Source organism: Citrus sinensis, chromosome 4 (genome assembly GCF_022201045.2).
Source record: "Citrus sinensis cultivar Valencia sweet orange chromosome 4, DVS_A1.0, whole genome shotgun sequence".
NCBI lineage: Eukaryota > Viridiplantae > Streptophyta > Magnoliopsida > Sapindales > Rutaceae > Citrus > Citrus sinensis.
In genome coordinates, this window is record NC_068559.1 from 28,524,070 (window position 1) to 28,549,430 (window position 25,361).

Genomic DNA, 25,361 nt, shown 5'->3' on the forward strand with positions numbered 1-25,361 from the left:
TTTTTTTTAATTATATTACAATCTATCAAAATTATATAACAAAGGGTACTTCGAGTTAGACGGTAACTCATCTCCTCTATGCCATATGAAGCGAGGAAGATTCTTAGCATTCGGTAATTATCATGGGTGGCTAGCCTAGTTGTGTTAGGAGCTTGGAAATGGTAACCTGGAGTTGATGACCGGACATAAAATAAATTCTAGTGGGCTAAATTTTCGGAAATTAAGCTTAGGACCACAATGTTCCTGATTTGCCCTGTTACATTACATCAACAGTAATTCCACTGAGGAACAAACAAATTTGGAACTTCAAATGCTAGACTTTTATATATATATATATATATATATATATATATATAAAAGTATGCACACACATATATATGAATTTGTAGACGTGGATGTCCTTACTTTTTTTAGTATAAACACGTTATTAAATTATATAATTTAATATAATCAATATTTAATTTATTATAAAATTAAATTATATAATTTAATAACATGTCTCTACTCTTGCATGAAAGGAAAAAAATAATGACCCCTACATGAGAGGTGAACACCATATATACGTCCATGCATGAACTTCATAACATTTTCTCAGCATAATGTTATAAAATAAGCACCATTTTATTTGTTTATTTATTTTCTACCCTCTCCTATTCTCAATTTATTTTAATGGATCGATTTACGAATTAACAATTGAATAGCAGATATATTGTAGCTTTAGACCTCTTGTCAGCATTGGAAATGAAAAGGAGTTATAGGGTTTGTGAAAAACCAGGCAAATCTTTTGAACTCTGTCGGAGCCAAAACATTGATATGCATGCAACAGAATAATGTAATAATGTAGACCGAGCATGTGCGCACTGACGTCTGTTCGTGTTTACAGTCTTTATATTTTCTAATTTTTTTTTTCAATTCAAGTGTTTGTATTTTGAAATTTGGAGTGTTATTGATAGGCGTAAAGAGCTAGGCAATAGGCATAAGATAAGAGTTCACTGTGACTTTGGCAACGTGTGGTGGTCGGGCAGACGTGTCAATGGCTTTCAAAATTATAATGATTTCTCATTTATTTATTTTTTTTGTCACGAGTGTGTTACAACTATGGGAGATACCTTTAAACCCGTACCACAACTTAGATTAATTCCCGTTCGTACCGGGTCGACCTGTAAGGGATAAAATGCTTACCAAAGTGGTGACTTCATACAAGAGCGGGACTTGGATCCCTGACATCTCTTAAAGAGTCAGAGTGCCGAACCACTCACACTAACCAACTTTAATTAATTTCTCATTTATTTTCAGTATTGCCTCCGGTAAATAAATTTCTTTATGTGGAAACTCTACTTATCCCTCTAATCGGGTTGTGCATTAATAAATATTTTTTTTTATACAAACACACCATTTAATTATGCGACTTAATAAAATTAATAAAAATATATTATTAAAACACATAATTTAAGAGTATATTTACATTAATAAAAAAAAAAAGACATCAACGCCTGAAAATAATTATATATATACATGCACGTTATATTCTGATTCGGAAGTCCAAGATTAAAGATAACAAATTGGTTCAAGAAGTCAACCAAATTGCTCAAAGGAATTTGCTTTTGCTGAAGGACCAATTCCTCTTCTTCAAAAAAAGCTAGTAAAGAATTAGTTGATTTATTCTAATCTTTTCAATGACAAGACAATTTTTTTCAGAAAAGCATTTCTGTTAATGATCGAATAGAAGTTTTGACATTCCTTAAAAATTCTATTCCTAATAACATTTTCTATTCGACAGAAAGCTCGGCGAAATGTTGAAGGCTGAGTTGCTCCAAATTCACTAAATAATTGGTGATCATATGAATTGGGATATAAACTAAATTATTCAAATAAATATTCTTGACGTAAAATATATTGCCAAACTCTTCTATTTTTTTATTTTATTTTCGTTTGGTGTTTAAAACACTTGGCGGTTTTAGTTTGGTAGCATAGTTGCCAAATAGTAGAACTTAAAAGAGCCCAAATGAGCAGTTAGATGTTAATTATAATTGATGAGTAGTTGATTAATATCAACTGCCAAATACAAAATCAAAAACTAAGCAATGATAAACATAGTGTCGAACTTTTCAGGGGAGGAGCTAATTTCTTGCTCAGTTTTTCTTCATTTCGCATTCAAGTTTACGGTCCAAAGTTGACGGGTATTTTTGCTTGAAAGTGGAGCTGCAGCTAGGCAAGAAACTGATCTCATGAAAAGAAAAATGGACATAATTATTTAGCAAGCTGGGAAAAACTAGTGATTGTTGCCATGTGATACTCGTCTTTTAATGTTATTGATGTAATTGCCCTGGGGGTCCATTTTCCCGCCATGTTTGTTTGACTTCACGTTTAGATGATCCGCCTGTACCTCTTAATTTTAATTTCTTCTGCTAATTAAGATCTTGTGGGGGGAACGAAACAAGGAAATAAAAATATTCTTTTGTTTTGTATCTTGGATTTTTTTGACATTATGATAAGCTTTCTCCTCAAAAGCTGTGACTTGACTAAGCCAAAGCATTACGGTTCCCTCATCATTTTCCTTTTTCTTTCTCTTCAATGGTAATTAATATTTGAGAAAGTAAAAGCAAAACCGAAAAGGTCATGTTCTTCAAAGAGAAAAGCTTTCCATACGGACCATTGATTGTACAATCACTACCACACGAATTCTTTTCAATTTTAATTTATTTTTTAAATCATGAAAGGAGTCAATTGTTGACCATTAATCTCTTTCATTTTGCTTTTGGGACAAAAAAAAAAAAAATCAAATAATCCATACAATTAGGGTTCGCATACTTAAAATTATCGGCGCCATTTAGATATAATTTAGTCAATCCAATTAAAGACTTACTCGCAAGAAGTTAGTTGTAAGATTAGAGTGGTTACTCATAATTTACTTCCATCAGAATTAAAGTTCCGAGTCTTTATTGATATCTCTCTTTTAAATAAAAATAAATTTTATTAACTGAAAGTGCATTAAGTTAGCGTTTATTTTTTGGATTGAAGTGAGAATCCTATGATTGGGAGTGTGGAGTGGGAGTGGGAGTAGGTTGTTTACTTACACTGGAATTGAAGCATGAAATGGAGATCAGAATCCAATTTATGTGTTTACTTTGTCTTGGATTGGGAGTAAATAGTTTCAAATTATAATTTTATCCTTATTTAAAGAATTATAGTTTTTAATTACAAAACTAATAAAAAATATATTTAATGAATAAATTTTTTTTATTATATTTGTAAATTTATAATAATTATTAATATTCTTAATTATGAACATCACATTTTTTTATTAATTTTAATTTTAATATAAAATGAAACATTATTTTATTTAATATGATTATATTAAATTTAAATATAATTATATTAAATTTATTATTATATAAAATAATAATATAATATTATTTAGTACAAAATTAATATTTTCTTAGAAAAAACTATTTATTATTATTAATTATTAATATTAAATAAATATAGTACTATTATTTTTAAAATAAATATAATAATATTATATTTATTAATTATCTATTAATATAATGATATTATTTTTAAATAATTTTAACTTAGAATCAAATTATTATTTAGTTAAATATAATAATATTATTCAAATAAATATAATATTATTTTTATTTTATTTTATTAATTATAAAATATTAAATTAAATTAAATTATTAAAAAAAATAGAAAACATTAAATCCACTCCCACTCCCCACTCCAAAAATAGGTGGGGCCTACGGAGTGAGATTCCCAATCCCTCCCCAATTTAATAAAGTAAGGTAGCGTTTACTTTTTGGATTGGATTATGAATACTGAGGAGTGGGAATCCTAGGATTGGGAGTGTGGAGTGGGAGTGGGAGTGGGAGTAGGTTGTTTACTTACACTGGAATGGAAGCATGGATTAGAGATCAGAATCCAATTTATGTGTTTACTTTGTCTTGGATTGGGAGTAAATAGTTTCAAATTATAATTTTATCCTTATTTAAAGAATTATAGTTTTTAATTACAAAACTAATAAAAAATATATTTAATGAATAATATTTATTTTATTATATTTGTAAATTTATTATAATTATTAATATTCTTAATTATGAACAATAAATTATTAATTTTAATACAAAATGAAACCTTATTTTATTTTATTTAATATAATTATATTAAATTTATTATTATATAAAATAATAAAATAATATTATTTAGTACAAAATTAATATTTTCTTAGAATAAACTATTTATTATTATTAATATTAAATAAATATATTACTATTATTTTTAAAATAAATATAATAATATTACATTTATTAATTCTCTATTAATATAATAATATTATTTTAAAATAATTTTAACTTAGAATCAATGCAACTTATTATTTAGTTAAATATAATATTATTATTCAAATAAATATAATAATATTTATTTTATTTTATTAATTATAAAATATTAAATTAAATTAAATTAAAAAAAATAAAAGGGTAAAAAAGGGAGAGGTGGGAGTGGGATTTCCACTCCCTTCCCATTTAGAGGAAGTAAACGCTGGAGTGGGAAGAATCAACACTCCTCACTCTCACTCCAGCAAGTAAACACAACATAAACACTGAAGTGGGAAGAATCCACACTACTCACTCCCACGCCAAAAAATAAACACAGCATAAGAGTTTGACTCAAAATTAATCGCAAGTATTTGGACTACACCCATAAATTAGGATACTTAGAGGGAGAGGGAGAGACTAGTAGATTTAACCTGTCACTTGGAAAAGTAAAGATGATTAAAGCAGAAAGCTTGTTGGACAAAAAATATCACTATGATGAGATTGATAAAGCTTGCAAGTAAAAAGGGTCAAAAAGACCTTTTTAGTTTGAATAATGCAAACTGACCATCATGTTAACCATGAACGTAGCAATATCCTGTAGCTTTTCCTCCGGTTTGAAATTAAATCTGTCTTTAAAGAAAGACTCGGCTGGTTGATTGGGATGGGGGCGTCCAAAGTAACATCTTCAATCAACACAACTAATCAACTAAAATAATATGATTTCTCTCAATACATGTTGATCAAATTCATCATTACTTCCTTGACCAAACCATATATATGAGTTGTTGAGCTATTTGATTCCAGATGCAATTTTGATTTTGCTTCCTTCTAGATTCTTAACGTTAAAAAGGGGAAGAGGAAAAAAAAGAAAAAGAAAAAGAAAAAGGGAGTTGGGTTTTAGAGACAGAGCATGTGGAAAAATTTGTATTCTTATTATGAAAGAAAAATGGAGCTTCCAAATTACTTTATTATATCTCTGTTTAACATAACAGTGCAACAGATGAAAGTTGGAGTTCATTTACTTTTACTTAATACTTTCGAGCTCTTGGGTCTTGTATGACGCTTGTGATGGCATATCCTGCACAAAGAAAAATACAAAACATAGTTGGTGATTAGCAGATAATCAAAAACAAAATGTCCACGGAGACGGATAGAGTTGAAAGTGTTCACATAGCGGGTACCCGTTGAGTTTTTGGCCCTCATAGTCCCTGCCAGTGAATTGTTTGCTACGTTTCTGATGAACCAACCAATGGATTAACGATCATACAATCAAGCACTAGCTGTAATAAAACTACATGCTGTACGCCCGTCGTCAAAAGTCTCAATTACGAAGTGTCGGTGGTCTTGTGTAGTTTTAAAATGAAACAAAAAGGAAGCGAGATAGAGAACGAGAACCAGACAACTCACAGGATTCTTAAACTGCCATTTATAATGAGCTGAATCACCTCTCTTGGTATTCTGCCAGTTAGATTGTTATTATTCAATCTCCTGCGCGCATGTCAATTATGGAACAAACATGTGAAATGAATTTCTTTGGATGCCAAACTACTGTTATGTCTTGTTTGGATATTAAAAAGGATATATCAAATTAATTACATGAACTTCAAGGATCTCAAGTTTCCAATGGATGCTGGAATGGCCCCTGACAATTGATTGTTGAACAGGCCCAAGCTGATCAGCTTCTTTAAATTACCAATCTCGCTTGGAATCGATCCACTTATGTTATTTTTATAAACAGACCTGCCAGCAGCCGTACAAAAATATGGATTTATTCATTCTAGTGACGTAAAAACAAAATAAAATGCAAAGCTTCTTACAGATACTGAAGATTAGTCAGAAGTCCAAGCTGAGGAACGAGAGGTCCGCTTAATCCGGCATTACCAAGGTCCCTTCAATTTCATTAACAATAATAATAATAAAATTTCAAAACCACTTCGAAACGATCAATCTTGGATTGAATTTCTTCAGTTAATAATTATAAAGAAAAAAAGGAAAAAAAAGTACACATACACCCTGATGACGCTGTTCTCGCTGTTGCAGGTAACGTGAAACCAGGTGCATGGATTGACCAAAGTTGGATCCCAGCTTTGGAGAACATTGTTTGGGTCACTCAACGTGGTTCTCCAGGTATAAAGAGCATCCACTGTCAGACGTTATGTTATCCAAATAATACGATATACGTGAGCTCAATCAACATCACAATTCACACACACACATACATAAATGATGTTATTTACTGTACCTTCCATATTACATTTTACAGGGGCGGCAAAGGCAGCCACGCCCACAACAATCACAAACAGAACATATAAATGAGATTGAGACGCCACGCGGACAGGGCGTTTAGAGTTAAAGAAAATCTGATCGAGAACTAGGAGCTTACTCAAGTTTCAAGTTGCTTTTCTTTGTTGGTTGATTCCTATTTCCTAATTTATATATACTCGCGCGCCGGCCAGGGGGGGGGGGGGGGGGGGGAGAAGAACTAAAAAGCTTCGGCAATTTGCAGCAATGAAGAGATATGATTTGACAAGTTCAAAGATTCTGCATCACTGAGTCAAGTCATCAACAATGAAATTCATGCATACAAGTCAAATGTAGAACAATGAATGTAAATGTTGGGAAATCATTAATGAATAATTGTTTGATTGAAAACGGGGTCTTTCTGGAAGCATAATAATAACCACTGAAGAAGACAGATTCAGCAAGTTTCATGAATCCATCGCGTTTACCAGTTATATTTCAACGCAGCCAGCTGGATCGAATGGATAATGTTAATTTTACCAAAAAATATTCGCAGAACCTTCGTCTAAAGACCACTCATTGCATATTTCCCCGCTCTTTCTGGTGGGGGGAAAATTTGGGAAGAGCTGAGAGAGAGAGAGAGAGGAGACAGAGAAGAGGCACTGTTCAACAAATAAAGACTGCTGAATTATGCATTAACCGTAGGAATGTCAGAGTTATATACAAAAGAGCAAGCAAGAAACATCTCTATCTCAGCATGTGTTCAACCTTCAGGAGCATCACTAGCTTTAACAAATCGACCTTTCACTCTCTTCCTAGTATCAGCTCTTGCCTTCCTTGACTCATACCGTATGTGCTTGTCATATCTATCCATGAGATGCATGTATTAGAACTTCAGAAATCACACAATCTGATAAACATATAGCCAGATGGCAACAAAAATGACGAATGTGAATATACCTTCGGGTTTTCTTCTTCTCCTTGTAACGCTGCATGGCATTCCCTCGATTTTGTGCTAGCAGCTCCAGATTGGCCTTGGCTGCTGCAGTTGTTCTCACAAGAAAAGGCTGTTCAAACTGGATATTTTTAGAGCTACTAGAGCCTTTGGGCTTTCCAAAAGCTGAACCTGATGATGGCCTTGCTATCGGTAGGTTGTTGCTCTCAGATGTTGCAGACCCCTGATTGGCTGTTGGGTTATTTGAGTTATTCTGAATTTTCACAATAGGACATATAAGTACTAGATAAAACTCAATGTTATATAAGGCCAAAACTTTACCAAAATACTTAAAACAACAGGGGCGAATTAATAGAATTATATGTTACAAAGCAAATCTTATGGTCCATCCACCAAAAATTCAGAGACCTTTTCTCAACCTTCTACATCTATGCCAATATATGGGGGTAATTAAAAAAAAAAAAACAATCGATGCCTGCCAAAAATATCTACTGTTGACCATCCCTTATACATGCAGGAAACAGTTTTGCTGTGTGACAGATTGTTTTATAGGGAGACAGATATGCTCCTTTTTTTTTCATTCTACAGCCATTTTCTAATTGGAAACTCATGAGCCATTTTCTATATGTTCACAGAGTTGTTCACAAGAGAGAGGAGCATTGACGAACAATGGGCATTGACAAGGAAAGTTTTATCACTGGAGGTACTAGTTTGTTACAACTTAGAGACATCCACCAACTTAAACTACAGAAAATACACACAAGACCTCAAAAATTATCACACAAATCAAAATCCAAGTACTACAAAATATTATACGAGAGTACAAATTAATATTCCAAGCACAATATCACATGCAATCAAAATCAAAATAATAAAACAATTAAAATAAAAATGAGCAACTACTGAGAGAACGTACATTAAATGATGCCATGTCATCATGTGTGACGGGACAATTCATCGGGTACATTTCTCCAAAAATTTCAGTATTAGTAAGGGATGTTTCTTTCATCAGTTCATTGAAGTTCTTGATCATAAATACTGAATCACTTGCACCATATGCAACTTCTACCTGTTTAAATTCTTCATTGCCCCTCAATCGTCCCAAATTAAAATCCCATATCTGTGAGTGAGTAGCAAGAAACCATTATCACAGATAGCACATGAGTCTATTAGTAACATTTATTACATTTAAAACCTCGAAAAACGAGGCAAATTAATTAAAAGAGAGAAATCAGTACTAACCACAATATAACTATAAAGAGGAAAATTATCCCCAAAAAAAAAAAGGACACTATGGAAATCGATAAACTAATGTTTATTACATTAAAAACAAACTAATTAAAAAATGCAATATGCAGAGAAAAGAGCCAACAATACCTAGTTCAAATCCCAAATTGCCAAAACCTTCAACCCCATCCTTATAACCCGTAATCGATTTACGTCTGTGACATGAGACAGTCTATGTTAGACCGACTCCAGCATTACACCGCCACAAGTTTTTCTTTGCACTTCGAATTTTTTTCTTTTTTCTTTTTCAATGTTCCAAACTTTTTCGTCACAAGTTTCTTGTTGTAGCACATGTGACAGAAAAGTTGGTAATATATAGAAAAGCTTGTAAGTTCAAAAAAACTTGTAACTGTGTAATGCTTGAGCTGTCGCAAGGAAGACACGGCTCAGTGTTATTACTAGAAAGATAAGGGAGTAATGCTGAAATGACATGAAAATGTTAAACAGTCATGGTTTCACAGGTCAATTTATCAAATTGAAAAAAGAGGAACATTCCTTGGCACCATCAGATTGAAATCCAGAAAGCCATTCTAGAGAAGAAAACTCAGCCCACCTCAAGGATTATCTTTTAAGAAAACAGTACAAACACGGAATATCAAAGATAAATGCTTCCTCAAAAGGCATGCTTGTTATGGAAACAATATTAAACATGAAGTTCATATGCATTCAGATTAGTTGACACGGAAAATCAACAACACGCCATTATTTTAACAAGGAGGAATTAACGAAAACCAAGACAACTCTGCACACAAGAAAAACAAAACGTTTCTGGTTTTGTACAAGCCAAAAATAGCAAAGGAAACTCAGGATTTCAATTTAAAGTTTGACAAGCAGCATTGTCACAGATTTAAATGAAAATAACCTATAAATTCAACAGTACTCAAAAACAATACCTGAGCACCCTGACCACAAGAATGTCCATCCCAAAACATACCCTCGTCGCCAACACGATCACACTCTTTAGAACCGAATTGTCGCTGCATCATAAGCAGAGACGTGAAAGGCGCTTGTTGCTCAACCCCATTCCCCAATTCATTCATCCTCGTCGTCGGCACCAAATTCTCGCCGCGGCCGCCAACACTATTATTCATACTAATATTGTTGTCGTTATTACTATCGTTATTGTTAATAATTTTATTACCATTTTCATTCACCATCGAGTTTGTCTTTAACAACTCCACCAATTGTTTATGTATCACTTGTTTCAGCTTACCACAACTCGGACTCTGACTCTGACCTTGTCTCTTTGACATACAACTCATTAAATCTCCATTAAAAAAGAAACCTTTCTCATTCGGCACCGTTAAATCCTGACTGTTCATAATCCCGTTGGCTTTATACATCCACAAGGATTCGAAATCTTGACTCCCGTTCCAGTACTCACCAAAGGACGCCGTTTCGTTCAGTTTCTTACCCTGAAGATCGAAATTCCACATGGACGCCAGCTCGAGAGCCGATGGACAACCGGAGAAGCCTTCGATTGGGACGCGATCGTGCGCGGCAGACACAGAGCAGCTACCGTGCGCGTCCCAATCGCACTCTTGACAGAGCACCAAATTGTCAGTGGCGCACCGGAACGTCACTGGTTCGCTGCGGCAGTTATCGCAGATCTGTGACCGGATGTGTTTCTTTGAAAGTAGGTTCGCCGAGTGCACGTGGTGGTCGCAGAACAAACAGAGCTTCGCTGAGTCAGCTCTACAGTAAAGAACCGCTATTTGGTCACTGCAGAAATCGCACGGCACGCTTTCTTTGTTCCTGTCGGATTGCGGACTCACCATGTCCATTTTCAAGCAAAATATTCAATAAAGTTTCTTTTTTATTTTGTGTTTTTGTTTTCAAAACCCTAACTGATCGCAAGGGGAGGAAGATAAGAGAGTGTGTTTTGGTAATTTTCTTCAATTTCTGGAAACAAGGAGAAGAAACATTTTTGACCTTTTGGGGATTAATGTTATTTCTGTTTTTGTAGAAACCGAGGCTGGCTGATGAGCAAAGATGGTGGGTTAACTTGCTCGCTAGTGAATTGAGTGATGACCGATGATGGGATCTGTTAGTAAGACGTGGAGCCCAGTTAAGAAAATATCTTTTCACTTTTTGCTGATCTGGCACCTAAATTCAAGGCATTTCCTTACGCACCCAATCAAACAATTAAGATTTGCTAGTATGTTTCCTTTAGTAACGTGGAAAATTTGATTATCGAATCTCGAGCGTTGGATGAGTTGAGGATTGGGGATCGGCGGATAGGTGTGATTAAGGCGTAGGCGTAGTGGATTTATGGTGGGCGGTGGTTGTCGGAATGAATAGTTGAATTGGAGAAGTAAAAGAGGAGATCAAAGGCACATGATTTATTGTGTGGGCCAAGACGAGAATGGAATGGCTTTTTGATACTTTTAGGAAGAGCAAAAGCATAACAGGTTAAGATTTAACAGGATTTTAATAACAAAGGCTAATCCCTAATGAGGGAGCCCAACCGCTGATATTGTTAAAATAATTAACAATATCTCTATCCCTAAGGATAAATGATTCTCGTGACTTCAATGGAAGCATGTCGCTAATATGATATTCTAATTACTCTATTCCACAAAAAAAAAAAAAAAAAAAGGCGATCTTGATGTAGCAGTAGTACATATATGTTATATTGCATTTATTTTTTGGATTATGGATAAGAGAATAGATTTTAGTTAGGATGCATAAATTTAGGAACGAGGATTATAGAAAAAGGTGGAATGAAAAAGAAAAAAGAAAATATGAAATAAATTGATATTTTCACCCTTAGATAAAACTAAAAATTCTTTTCACCTCATTTTAATATTAAATTATTATTATTATTATTATTATGATAACATTTACAATTAAAAAATTAGTAATAATAATAACAACAAAAACATTAATAATTATTATAATTATAATTACAATTAAAAAATTGATTTTGATTTTGATTTTGATTTTGATTTTGATTTATGCAACTCAAGCAAACAACTTATTTTTATTCTTAATTCTCATTCTGATTTCAGTCTATTCCGATCCTTACTCATTCCAATTCTAATAAGTAAACATATTATTTAACATTATATGATTTTACCAATTTACCCATGAGTAGTCAAAGTACCTCAAAACCAAAAAAAAAAAAAAAGAATTGATTGAAGACAGCGTTTCTCATCCTCATCTCAATTTTAAAGTAAGAAATAAATATTACAGAAAATTACATTAGCAATACTAAATCAAATATTGCATTAAAGCCTAACGGTGAGAATTCAGGCTCTCAAACATTGTGTGTGAGTTCAAGTCTTAGTTGGAGTAATTTTCCTTTACATAGGGTATAGTGAGAATAAATTTTCGAGTTATTATTAGATAAATATTTTAGGCGTACTAATACTATATATGTATCTAGACTATCAGCAGCAAGTTTCAGGTCATGATGATGAGAAAAAGAAAGTAGCGCTAACACCGCGCGGCTCCTGTGTATCCGATGTTACGTTACGAGGGTGCAAGAACAAGATTGATTTCCAACTGTTGTAGATAGAATTTTAAGAAAGGAAAACAAATGATCGCGTCGTCGAGCCAAAGAAGATACGGACGACCGAATGAAAACTCAATTATTAGTTGGGCTTTCGTTTTCAAGAATCATTAATAATTGAGATTAGACTAAACTCAAGGGTGGGCCACAATGAGAAAGGAGGCACCAAAAGCAAGTGGGCCGGTGGCAGCGAAACATCTACATCGTAGCGGCGGGCGGCATTTGCAGTATTACCGAACGTAGTCAAGGCGAGGTGAAAACACTGTTGTGGATCACGTGTGAAGCTTTGAAAGAAGAGCAAATAACGTAATCAGAACAACATTTTGAAGCTCCCAAACCAATTCAAGTCAATATTAAAGGACTGCGCACGTCGTCATCCGTGACGTAATTTATCAAAATTATAATACTTCCTTCAGCCAACTCCCCACCTCCACCGACCACCGTCCTCGCAATTTTATTTTTAGCACCTCCCCTCTTGGGATTTTGCTTCTTTTTTTTTTTCATCGTTTTAAAACAACTTGTGACTCCTTTTCCCAATAAGAAGAAAAATAAATAACTAATCTGCGACCGTACTAGGTAGGTTTGTTCAATGCCAGCCCTTTTTTTTTTTTCTCCTCCTTATTTGGTCATGATACGATTTTGTGACTTTTCCATTAAAAATATTAATTGATAAGTCACTCACACAATTACGGGCGAGGGTAGACTTTTCCCAATTATTGGTGCTATAAATATATATAGGTAGTACGTATTTAGATTTCTAATAAATTTCGGATGGTAACCAATTTCAGAAAAAAAAAAAAAAACAGAAAAGATATTTATTATCGATTTTGCCAACTCAGCAGGATGATGAAAGAGATTGGAAATGCATCGGATGGTAACCAATTTCAGAAAAAAAAAAAAAAAAAACAGAAAAGATATTTATTATCGATTTTGCCGACTCAGCAGAATGATGAAAGAGATTGGAAAATGCATTTTCATTTTTGATGAGAAGTAGACGGGAACAAAAAGAAGAACTTGGCATCTGATTCTGATCTGATAATGAATTATTGTGAAAGGATCCTCGACGGTTTGTATTTAATTTGAAGCGAGAAACCCTGATTTGGGCCCAAACAGAATTGATCTGCATTCTTCGGCCCTTCTTCAGGCCTTATTCATGATGAGTATTTGTGGCATGTGATAAATTACGTCACGGATGACGTGCGGGAATTCTGCAACCAAAACATCAGTTGCAAGTAAATTACTTTGCGCATATGATAACCTTGTTGTTGCTGGCATTTGTTTGCATGAAATTCTTTTTATTTTAGTGAGTTTTTTTTTAATTATTATTATTATGCTAGTTATTGATATAATAGAAGTTTATTACGGCTAAATCGTTACAATTATGAATTAGTCTAGAACTGTTTGGGAGAAATAATATAATACTAAGTAATAGAACGCCATGTGTCACCAAAAAATTAATAACCTATGCGAGGCATACCAAGTAATCAAAATGGTACATGGGATACACCATATTCCTTAACTAATTCCTGACTAAAAGATCAATGATTCTTTTTGGGCAATGACGACATTTTGCATATGTTCTTTACCCTTCTTGAACCTCTAGCCTCCATTGTTGAGAGCTCGCAAGCTCTTAACACCCAAAAAATTGGCCCAAAACTAACTTGAGCTCCAAACGTAGCAAGTGACACTGTTTTCACTACTTCTATCCTTATTTCTTTCTTTTGTATGTTAAACAAAACCCTTGAAGCCAAATCTCTCCAGACTTTCCAGCTTTCACTTAAAGCCAAAACAATCAATATACTCAACTACGCTAGGCACCACTTCACCTTAGTACAAATTAATTACGTTTAACTATGTTTTTATACATTTTTCTTCACCCAAAAATCTAGTTAAAACAATAATATACATAACATAATTTAGTAATACATACCAACTATATAAGGTTGGAATTTTGAGTCCTAGGCACTGGAACTCATTTTCACTGCGACACTATAGAAGATTATGCCACTTACAGTAATCTAATTTATTACATTACATTTTTTAAGTCGCTTACCTTTAGTAATCTTTTTATAATACTCGTATTTAACAATCCGTACGCTTATGTACCACAAAGAAGCAATTTTATCTTTTCAAGATGGATTACAAAACTCTCAATTCGAAAGAGGATCCTTATCCTCTTAGTTAATAATTCGAGTATGTTAGTGATTGAGGTTAATCCATAATAATTTTTGAAAAGGACTACTAGCTATCAATAAAATACAGTGATACGAAAAAGTAAAAGTGAATGTTATTATCAAACTTTCAGAAATTTTTTGTAAAATCTTAAATGTTTCTAGGATGGTAACATTCCACCCCTGATGAATTTGGGTCGAATATGTACTTCGGACAAGTCTCAAAAATGAAATTAGGACTTCTTCGAGACAGGCTCAAGACTCCAAGAAATTCCAGGTTCAAGTTTGGAGATTTTTTGACTCCCAAACTCGAAATAGTTAATTAAGGCAATCTCTATCTTACATGCATGTAAGATACACTCTTCTCACATGAATAGTATATGTGTGGGACTCATATACTATTTATGTGAGGGGAGTGTATCTTACATGCATGTAAGATAGAGGGACCCGTTAATTAAATTAAAATTAACGGAACTCAAAAACTGTCTCATCTCTTATCACTTAGCTAAGGTCGCCCGGGTGGGGATGGTATATGGGTGGCCATATCACTGTATCTAACCTGATCTGATTTGAAAAATAGATCGGATGCAAATGAAGACTCCAACTCAATTGGATCGGGTTAGATTTGATCCGATCCGAATATATGATGAAACCAATACGCACACAAACTATCATTCGATTATAAGTTTAGATTGAGTGCAGATTACTTGTTTTTCCCAACCCAAATTTGGCCAGGAAAATCTAGAGAAATTCCCCGTGGGCAGGAGATCTTCAAGGTGACCTCGGACAAGGCATACATCAAGCTGCAATTGATGATGCTGCCAAACGGAAACAATGGTACCCCTAACCCCCACCTAGTGGGTGGCTAAAGGCAAATGTCGACGCGCTGTTAATATAGATAAGCAACTGACGGGGCGGGAAGTTGCTAGTAGAGATTCTAACGGAAATCTTGTAGCAGCTTTAGTTAAAACCACTATATACTATGACAATGTAGCTTTGGCGGAAGCAACGGCTATAGATTGGGGAAAACAGGTGTCACAGAGAGCAGGCGTGGCTTCCTTAATCATGGAATAGGATTCTCAGGTGGTGGTTGAACTTTCAGGACTTCAAAGCTCAACATACATTAGATCCCGTAATGCCGTAGCCCGTTCCTTAGCCAAGCTGCCTTAGGAAGAAAATGAAACTGTTGTTTGGTTGTATAATATTCCAACATAAATCATGTATTTTCTTAACGGTTGATCTAATGAAAGGATTAGTCTCTCAAGCCCCGTTCATGATTCATCTCGTACGTCACATGCGCTTAATAGTCAATATGCACACAATTCGATTGAAAAACTTTTACAGAAGGGTTAACACTTTTATTTGGAGCAAATATTTTGCATGCGGAAAAGATAGATACAAATCAAACGGCACAAAATCCTTCCGACTTCAGAATTCGGCAAGAGTCAAAATTCGGAGCAATAGAAGAGTGAAACTTCAGCCATACTTTAGTACTTTTCATGAGTTTGAAATTCGATTATGTTTTGGACCATCAAGGAACATGAGGGGTGGTGGGCGTACGTCTGCCCACTAAAATTCCGATATATTCTGCCTGGGAGTGGGTTATCATGCAAATTAATTGTTATGATAAAGATCATAACACTAATACAATTACGTGAATGTAACATTGAGCAATCGTCGGCCATAAATAGAGGCTTCATGATTCATCAAAACACGCCATTTCATCAGCATCGGATTTGATGATTTATCTATGTGTTAGAATTCAGGAGGAAGAGGTTCCCAGGTGAAGGTAAAGGTTCTCGTTTTGTAGCCAAGGATGACTTGCCTGGAGCCCCTCAACGGTATTCTTACTTATTTATCATTTCTCAAAATATACGAGTTAATTAACATAAAATCAGATCACGAAGTAGAGTAGTGCTTACATTCTACTTCAAGAAAATGAAAGGACTGTAGTATCTTTGAGTGGTTTGCAGGCCATCTCCTTGGCTAGCAAGATGGCTCTTATCTCTCACGCTGGACCGAACCTTCTTCTCAATGGCAGCATTACTTGCTTGAGTAGATAATGAACTTTCAAAGACACAAGTAGAGGGACATATTAACTAAGTTCACATGCTGTACTGTCCATCTATCTTTTCATCAGTAATTAAAACATAGTTGTAACCCTACACAGCAAACAGCCAACAGGAAAAAATTTGAGGGAGGTCCGCCTACTTGTTAGAAATTTATGCAAAAGATCAAATGCTTTCTTTACAAACTCTGAAAACATTTATAAGCATTTTTGAGTCATGGCATCAAGTGATTGATATATTGTATCGCATTCATGCAAATGTGGCTTTCATGACAAACTGCAATCAAGTGCCGCAGTTAGCATTTTTTATTACCTTCCTGTACAGGGTTGAGATTACGATGAAAACTATCATTAAACACATTATAAAGAGAAATTCTTGCAGCACCAGTCTATGACCAGGGGTTTTGGCCATTCTCACCCATGCAAACCTTGCAACCCCAAATAGGCATTACTAAGGAACATGCAAAACATTCCAAAAGAGGATTCTAAGTAAATCTGAGAAGCATAAACTTTATGATACATAAATATATAGAAAAATAACATTGTTTATACACTATTGTAAAGTTTATTCATCAACAGCTTTGTTTACAACTCCATCTATAGACAAGATGCAACTGAAAGAGTATCTGATAATATAGGAGAGCTCATACAATCTAGAGGAAAAAGCATAGACATGATACAATTTAATAGGCCTTACACAACACTAAGCAGGCAATGCGAAGCTCAACTGCGTCCAGTGTGGAGGATCCATCACAGCGCAGATGTCTCTTTTCTCAAAATTGGCAACCTGAACCAAGAGCCAAAGCCAGAGTAAATCACAATCTTTGAAATGAAAACACACCATGAGTGACTAGGACAAAACTACAGAAGAGAATATGACTGAAACAATTGCTTACCTTTTCATTGCATGAAGGGCAGTAGTGATACTTATGCCAAAGGCAGTCCATTGAAGGGCAAAGAAAGCATATGCCAAGAAAGAATGGCATCATACAACCAACAACAGCTGCCGAACTTGGCTTTGATCTGGGTTTCGCATTGAAATAAAGACCCGATAAGGGGGAAAAAAAAGAGTAAAATAACTGAGTAACTGACTAATAATTTGAAACAAGAAATTAAGTGTAATGCATAGAAAAAAGTGTAGAATTCATAGATGAATGGCAATTCTTCTAAATTTCTAATTACTCAAATCTGTGTTTAAGGAAACAGAACTTCAAGAAAAATATGTAAATGATTGAATTGAAGGAATGTAGCTTGTTAGCAATAATTAATCAACAAAAACAAAAACATTGAGTTTGAGCTCCCTTTTGCTTTCTGTTAATCAGAGCATCAGTAAGCCAATTACAGATTCAGAGTTCGTGCAGCTCTATAAGCATGGGAAAGGGGCGACCAAACAAGTTGAAAAACTTCCAAATTAACACAAATTCTAACGGTAATGTTAATTAGACTTAAGCTTTCTTCCATTTTACCACCCAAAAATAATCAGGCTTCAGGGTTTTCACAGATTTTGCTTCTTCTTGATTATGTATTTTAATATTTTTCATATAGCTTCAAACTATGGAATGACAAAAATGGTCTCCTTTTCGCCATTTAAGAACTGTATTCAACGCGACGGCAACAACTAATTCAATTCATTGAAAAATATTTCAATTACTGCTCACTTATTATAATCAGCAAGGTCACGCAAGATACGAGACAAAAACAAAAACCCTGGAAATGTAACCAATACCTGACTTGGGTAACGCCGGAATTGCCACAGTAAACGCAGCTGAAGGGAGCGGGAGTATCCCGATAAATCGTTTGTTGAATCGGAATTCCCATGGGATCGCCGAGTATGGCGTTTGGCGGGATCTCTCCCTTTTGGTACGGATTCTGTCCCACGTAGAACGGAACTCCGACCACCGGTTCGTCGTTTTTCGCCATTTCTCAAAACTGTTTCGGAATCCGATACGGAGGCCGAGATCGATCAAAATTTTGACGTGCAACTTTTATTCTTTAATTTGTTGTTGTTCGGATTTGAATTTTTATTACAAAAGCAACCTGTGATGAGCTGGTCTGCTCCGGCCATTTATATAAATGTTATAGGTAGATTTCCCAAAACGTCCTCGGAAACGCGAATGCGGTCTTTAGACGGCATCTACTTTCAGAAAAAATTCCCCCCCCCCCCCTAAATGACTATTATGCTATTAATTTTTTTTTAAAAAAAATAACAACTGATTCACGACCGGAAAATGTGTGTTTTTCTTTTTATATTCCTGATAGAATTAAAAGATTTATAGTAAAATATATTTCTAAGTTATAAATATCTGATCGTTCATTTATTTGGTTATTATATCAACTTTACAAATGAACAGTTAATTTTCTTTTCCTTTCAAATTTTAACTCAAATTATTATGTGGGCCTTGCTACATTACCCACAATATTTTATTATCTGAAGATAACACTGGAATTTTCTGGCTGGAAGCTTCTAATAATTGAATTTGGAAAAAAACAAAAAAAAAAAGAGAGAACAAAATGCTTTCTAGAATACATACATAAAAGACATGTTTTCCGAATTTAATCGGCCAAACTTTGACCACATAAAAATCGTTGAGTCGTGGGACAGTCTATTGCAGTGGGTTTCACTGTAAAATTCACGAATACTTTTAATATTAAAACTTAGTGGATCCTACTATAAAAAATATATATATATATATTTAGTGGATCCCACTATAGAATCCTCTACACCGCTGCAAAATGTTGACCAAGTCAAGATCACCGACAAATACGATGCTTCATTCGGCCCAAACAATTGGATCTTGTTTCTTCGATTTAAAATCCAAGCATGTTCGATGAAGCCCGTTAAAAGCCCTGTCCATTCGTCTGTCTTAGAAGTGATACAAATAAAGATGCAACCCCAAGAATTAAGTTTTAAATTCTAGGCTTCATTTATTTATTTGTATTTAATTGTCTTTTAAAAAATTTAGGGGAGTGGTTAAAGTTTAAATTAATTTGTTTACCCCGCTCCCCCCCCCCCCCCCCCCCGCCCCCCACCCCAAGATTCGAACACAATTATCTAGCCACATTATAACACTTGAAAGCCATTTAGTCGGGGACAAAAAAGTAGTTATAATAAGAAGTATTAATTTCTTATTTGTCATATGGTCTCAAATACATTGCATGACCCAAAAAAATATCAGTACGATCACTTTTAGGAAAATAAAGTTAGTCTTAATGGAGAAGTAAAACTCTATTGTTTGGAGAAAAATAAAATAAAATAAAATAAACGAATCTATTGAGTTTCATATATTTCCAAAGAGATGGGGATACAAAAATTATAGTCACTTTAATGGCTATTATAGTGCACTGATGATCTTATCTCCCTCTAAATAAATTGATATCACTAATAGAAGTGGATTTAGACACTCATTGGGTCTTTATTATTAATTTTTTTTATAGTGCTTATCAAATCATTTTGATTGTACATAAATAAACCCACGAGGAGCATCCATTCACGGATCTTATTCTTGTTTGAGTCAAGATTAATAAAATCCCCTACAAGTTCACGCAATGTTTTTTTTTTTTTTTTTTTGGTTAATGGTTATGGAAGGCTTTCAGCTTTTTTAAGTACTTGTGTGAATGTGGTATTAATTAGTATCCCGTGATTAAAAAAAAAGAAAAAGAAAAAAATAAATAACTTAAATAACCTAAGATATTAAGGTTGGTTCGATACTGCGCTTTCTGGATTGGTTGTTTGAAGCACGTAATCACCGCTTATCGTTTTGCTTATACTTAAAATCGGAAACCATTCTCCGCTCCTGGGCTTTGACAAAAAAGCACAAATGGGCACGACCAATTCCCAAAATGCGTACACAATTCCATACAAAATTCTAGGCTCCAGCTGTACGCATTTTTTTTTTTAAAAATAATAAAAAATAAAAAATAAATATGAAAATGCAGCAACACTCGCTCAACCCAAGAGAGACAAAGAGAACGAGAATTAGATTAATTTTATAATAATAGAACATGTTTATCCGTGCAAGAAGACTTCTATAGATGCCTCTCTATCTATGCGTAAAAAAGTGTTAGTTAATTGTATAAAAATGTGTGGAGTGTTGGCGTTAATAAACAAAAAAGTAGCACGCCCAAGACCAAGAGCACTAACGAGGGCATGTTCTAGCGAAGGAGGAATGAATGGGGAAACTCGCCAAAACATGCCACCTTTTAATCAATTTTTTAGGGAGAAGGATTAATCATGCACCCCCCCTCCCCACAAAACAAAACGCACATAAACTAATATTATGATTAAACCTTACATTGACGGATCTCATTAAATTACATATATTATGTATTTTTATTTATTTGGGAAACATTTTATGTATCATGTATCTCTACTTTTTTTTTTATTTTTAGATCTATGTAATAATAAGATTAGTTTCGTAAAAAAAGACAATTCTTTTTTTTTTTAGGTTTTGATGGTTTTTTTTTGTTCTAGTTTTTGACAGTTTTACTCCATTTTTTAAAAAAATTGAATTTGTTTTAAGGAGAGTAATGTTATTTGTACATAGAATAGAATTGTACAGAAAACTACAAATGACAAATAAATGAAGACACTTCTGCATTAAAAAAGAAAAAGAAAAAGAAAAAGAAAAAGAATTAATAAAATTAACTAATTTATTTTTTACTAAAAAAATTTCTTATTTTACCGGTGACATGTAACCTTGTGTGCAAAAAACATTACTCTTTTGAGAAATAATTTACGAATGCAAGAAAGCGATGCATCCCAGGGATCCAGATCACAAGGGAATATTAGTGCAAAGAAAAAGAGGGGTGATGGGTGTCAGAAACTGAACAAGTTTCAGAAAAAGATTCCACATCAGGGAAAAAAAAATCCTGTTGATTTTGGTCCTATCTGCTAAAAATTTGAACAAACAGCAGGCCCCTATACCCCCCGTACCATCTCGTGAAGTTATAATTATTATTTAATATTTAATTCAAAGTATGAACGAACGTATGCATATCGCGTACAGGTACAAAATAAAATACAAACTTGCTTTCTCATCAAATTTTTCAGAAAGCAGCTACAGGCGGCGGCTCCCCCAATACATTCGGCCTGGCGACTCTTTACTTAATACGCTCGTCTGTTTCTCTTTGTCCATTCCCTCCATTCTTTGTTCCAAAAATTAAATCCCTGTTCGATTTCTATCGCTCAGTTCGCTCAATTTGTTTAACTAATGGCTTTTGAAGATTTAGTAGGTTTCGATAGCGAACCATACTCGTCAGTCAAGCATTTCAATTCAACAAAATTACTGTACATTGGCTTGCCAAGGCCTTATTCTCTACATTTTCATCTTCGTTCGCTCACAATCTGGTTTTGGCAATTAGACGTACAAAATCATTAACTTACGAGATTAGAGTGCTTGGTTGACTGGCAAAGGTGCAATAACGCGGCATTCGTTTGCATCCCCTTTATGTGGTTTTGTTTGACTTTTGAACAGACAATTTTTAATGTCGTTTTGACTTTTCATGAGCGTGCAAGCAAATTATTTGCGCTTTTCTGTAGATGATGATAAAAAATAATAATAATTAGATTTGATATAATCTCTAATTACATTGTTCCTTAGATTGACCGACTTCTTAGCAATACGTAGTTTGGAAGCTTTCGCACTTCATAAAATACAGCTTTTATATGTAACTTTGTGTGTGGCAGGAACTTGGAAGTTGAACAACTAATTCTACAAATCTAAAACTCTCTAATTAAATCACTTATTATTATATCTATGTAAAAAGTTTATTATATGTCGAACACTTAGGTTGCGCCATAACAAAGTATTGACAAATATTTATTAAAAGTGTTAATAATGCTATTGCATTCAGGGGGCACGGTCATATATATCTTAAACAAATGTTTAAAAATGTAAGTGCGGACAAAGTGCTTGGTTAGAAGTGAAGTCATTTGGTTCACTTAATCAATTTAAAATATGATACAAGTCTTCAAAAATCAACCAACATCATAAAAATAAGAAAATTAATTAATGAACCATGCAGATCTTCAATTCAAATTTTCTATAGGAACTTAACCGAATATTTTTCAAATAATTTTTTTTTTTATAATTACCCACCTAAGTTTGAATAAGAAGCTAAAAAATTAATATAAGCTTAATTTACTCATTTCTCTAACGTTAAAAAAAATCAAAATTCAAGCAGATTAATGAATTGCCTACCCCCAAGGCTAAAAGCTTTTCACCTTGGGAAAGTTCATTAAAAGCATTTCTGACTTTGAGCCAATGTATAAAATTGAAGCATGTACCGGTACATATAATACAGCAAATAGCCCAAGGTTGCCGCAGCACGCGTGCATAACAGCGAGTGCGAGTAGCAGAAGGCATCCGCCACTTGAGAAATCCACCAACTTAATCGAAAAGGAGAAACTGTTAAAGAAAGTTGCGGCAATTCTTGTTGATAACTGCAAAAAAAAAATTTTACTTGTTCCCTGCATTTTACACAAACTCTCCTTTTTTTAAAACCTCCCAAAGAGTCCATTTAAGTTGAAACAATTTTCAAATCAAATACAATTATCCAAGCAGCTGCAGCTGCATGGGTCATGTCATATCACGCGCCACTCATTTGAACCAAATACTAGTGTAATAGATTGATGCGAGACAAAAACGCAAAGGATTCCTGAAGCTGACAGTTTCGGGCCCACTCAGGAGTTCCTGTCCATTACTCCCACGCGCATTCACAGAGTGTGACCCGATAATCCTGTCTTCAAATTCAAAGACTCAAAAACCACCACTCCTCCATTTCCTCTACTTTATTCATATTCTCTCCTTCAAAATCTCTCCTTTCGTTAACAGATTTCGTATCACTACTCGCTAGCCACTACCAAATATTTCTCCGGATTTTGTTATTGAAGATAGGGAAAAAGAAAATGACAGCACCGAACATGTCGACAATCACAGAATCCTTAGAGAGGTCGCTCCGGAATTGTTCGCTGAATAATCATCAAAGAAGAAGCGGCGTTAATGGAGGCCGAGGCATAGGAAGATCATCAAGCTCAGATGATCATATTAACAACAACGATGATCTCCAAAACGGCGACGCCACTTTAGAGCTCAATTCACATATGTCGCTTCCTTATCATTGGGAGCAATGTCTCGATTTAAAGGTTAGCCCTTTTTTTTTTTTTCTTTCTTTTCTTGAGTTACAAAATACAGTTCCTTTCGTTTTACAGAAGCAATAAATGAGGAGCCATAGCAGATCTTGTGCTTTCTTTGTTGCTTCCTGAAAGTGGAATATGGTCTTATTGATTCTTTATTGCCTTTTGTATATTCGCTCTGCCGCGTAATTATTATAGTTAAGGTATTTGCCGGTCTCTCTTTCTCCAACACATACACTCAATATTATTAGATCAATATTAGGGTTAATCACCAAAACCCTAAAAAGAGCAGACCTTTTTTTTTTACCCCTTTTGAAGGAAAATTTATTGATGTAGGCCAATTTGATTTTGATTAGGAGCTTTTTTTTTTTATTTAAATTTATTTTTAAATTTGATATTGTGGTGTTTGTTTGTTTGTTTTTTCCGCTTTCGTTCTGCCGACGCTGACTGCGTGTGTTAATTTTTGATGTGTGGGTGTGTGTTGGCAGACGGGAGAGATTTATTACATAAACTGGAGGAATGGGATGAAAGCAAAGGAGGATCCGAGAACAACGGCAGAGTCAAGTGGAGATTTCTATTACTCAGAAGAAGAAGATGAAGATGAAGATAGCTCGTATGATAGTGAAGAGTCAACATCAGAATCATCTCCAGCTCCATCATCAAAAGAACATTATCATCGATCAGTGAAGGACAACAATAACAATAACGTTTTGGTGGTGGCTGGTTGCAAGAGCTGTCTCATGTACTTCATGGTGCCTAAGCAAGTCGAAGATTGCCCCAAATGTAATGGCCAACTTCTTCATTTTGATCGATCTGAAAATGAATCTCCTTGAATCGGATTCCCTCTCACTATTTTTCTTTTTCTTATTTCATTTTACATTTTTATTTTTTTGTCCGTGCTTTATGGTGCCTGTGATTATGAAGAATTTCTGTGTGGAATTAATGAAAGAAATGCAAGACAAATATGATTAATTAATTTAGTTTCATTCTTCCTAATCCTCTCTCCTCCTTTAGTTTCCTTTTCCTCTAATAATATTTTAGTATCCAGTCCCCGCTGAAACAGCTTTAAAGCTTTCAAAGGAATTAACCAGCAAGAAGGTCACAACTTTTGTATACCATAGTTAAGAAGATTGGTTCTTGCTTGTATGGTTCGTGGACGGACATACTGTTCTTTCTAATTTGCTAGGTTCAATTAGTTGTTGCATTTTTCTCCAGTTTTCGGATCACATTACAACTTTCAGTCTCAAATTTTCGAAAAGGTTAAAGGAACACACCCTATCCGTCCAGTAATTTTAAGGAAAATCTATTGTCCAGGATTAAGTGAAATATAAAGAAAAAATAGTTAAAAGGGTAAACACGATGTGGTGGGAGTCCGCCCTGGGGGCATTAACATTATCCTCTGAGATTCAAGTTTCCGGCAGCTCTGTGCAGATGGACTCCACTCAGCACACGCATACTCGTAAAAGTAAGAGTAATCATGGACTCCATTGACGTTTACGAATTATTCAATTTGGATCCAATCAAAAGATGTGCACATGTGCATTGTGTGTATAAAAACTAATCTACGTATTTCTATACGATCATCCCGCCGTACAAGAAGGTTTTGATCTGTTTTTTTTTTTTTTTTTTTTTTTTTAAATATTAACCAATGAACAGGTAATTGAAAGGAGA

General features: G+C 34.3%; 4 protein-coding genes and 1 non-coding gene across 5 annotated transcripts; 2 read left to right on the forward strand and 3 right to left on the reverse strand.

The window, feature by feature from the left end:
- Nucleotides 1-4,683: 4,683 nt before the first annotated feature.
- LOC102613982 (leucine-rich repeat protein 1-like) lies at nt 4,684-7,070 on the reverse strand. Its single transcript, XM_015531667.3, has 7 exons — nt 6,562-7,070; nt 6,330-6,462; nt 6,137-6,208; nt 5,916-6,059; nt 5,727-5,807; nt 5,501-5,553; nt 4,684-5,397 (listed from the first exon to the last, which is right to left on the reverse strand). Exons 1-7 carry the CDS (start codon nt 6,566-6,568, stop codon nt 5,348-5,350), a joined length of 540 nt encoding a protein of 179 aa, XP_015387153.1. The 5' UTR covers nt 6,569-7,070; the 3' UTR covers nt 4,684-5,347.
- A 155-nt stretch (nt 7,071-7,225) lies between these two features.
- On the reverse strand, nt 7,226-10,817 carry LOC102607557 (zinc finger protein CONSTANS-LIKE 14-like). The gene is made up of 4 exons (XM_006482963.4): nt 9,696-10,817; nt 8,432-8,635; nt 7,521-7,768; nt 7,226-7,426 (listed from the first exon to the last, which is right to left on the reverse strand). The coding sequence occupies exons 1-4, from the start codon at nt 10,584-10,586 to the stop codon at nt 7,324-7,326; spliced, it is 1,446 nt and encodes a 481-aa protein (XP_006483026.1). The 5' UTR covers nt 10,587-10,817; the 3' UTR covers nt 7,226-7,323.
- A 5,467-nt stretch (nt 10,818-16,284) lies between these two features.
- MIR169B (microRNA MIR169b) lies at nt 16,285-16,487 on the forward strand. The gene has a single exon (NR_161503.1). It is a non-coding gene; the product is annotated as a microRNA MIR169b (primary transcript).
- A 558-nt stretch (nt 16,488-17,045) lies between these two features.
- On the reverse strand, nt 17,046-18,610 carry LOC102607260 (hypothetical protein). The gene is made up of 3 exons (XM_006482962.4): nt 18,282-18,610; nt 17,452-17,578; nt 17,046-17,342 (listed from the first exon to the last, which is right to left on the reverse strand). The coding sequence occupies exons 1-3, from the start codon at nt 18,473-18,475 to the stop codon at nt 17,259-17,261; spliced, it is 405 nt and encodes a 134-aa protein (XP_006483025.1). The 5' UTR covers nt 18,476-18,610; the 3' UTR covers nt 17,046-17,258.
- Nucleotides 18,611-23,285: 4,675 nt separating this feature from the next.
- LOC102606966 (hypothetical protein) lies at nt 23,286-24,674 on the forward strand. Its single transcript, XM_006482961.4, has 2 exons — nt 23,286-23,699; nt 24,179-24,674. The coding sequence occupies exons 1-2, from the start codon at nt 23,463-23,465 to the stop codon at nt 24,521-24,523; spliced, it is 582 nt and encodes a 193-aa protein (XP_006483024.1). The 5' UTR covers nt 23,286-23,462; the 3' UTR covers nt 24,524-24,674.
- Nucleotides 24,675-25,361: the final 687 nt, after the last annotated feature.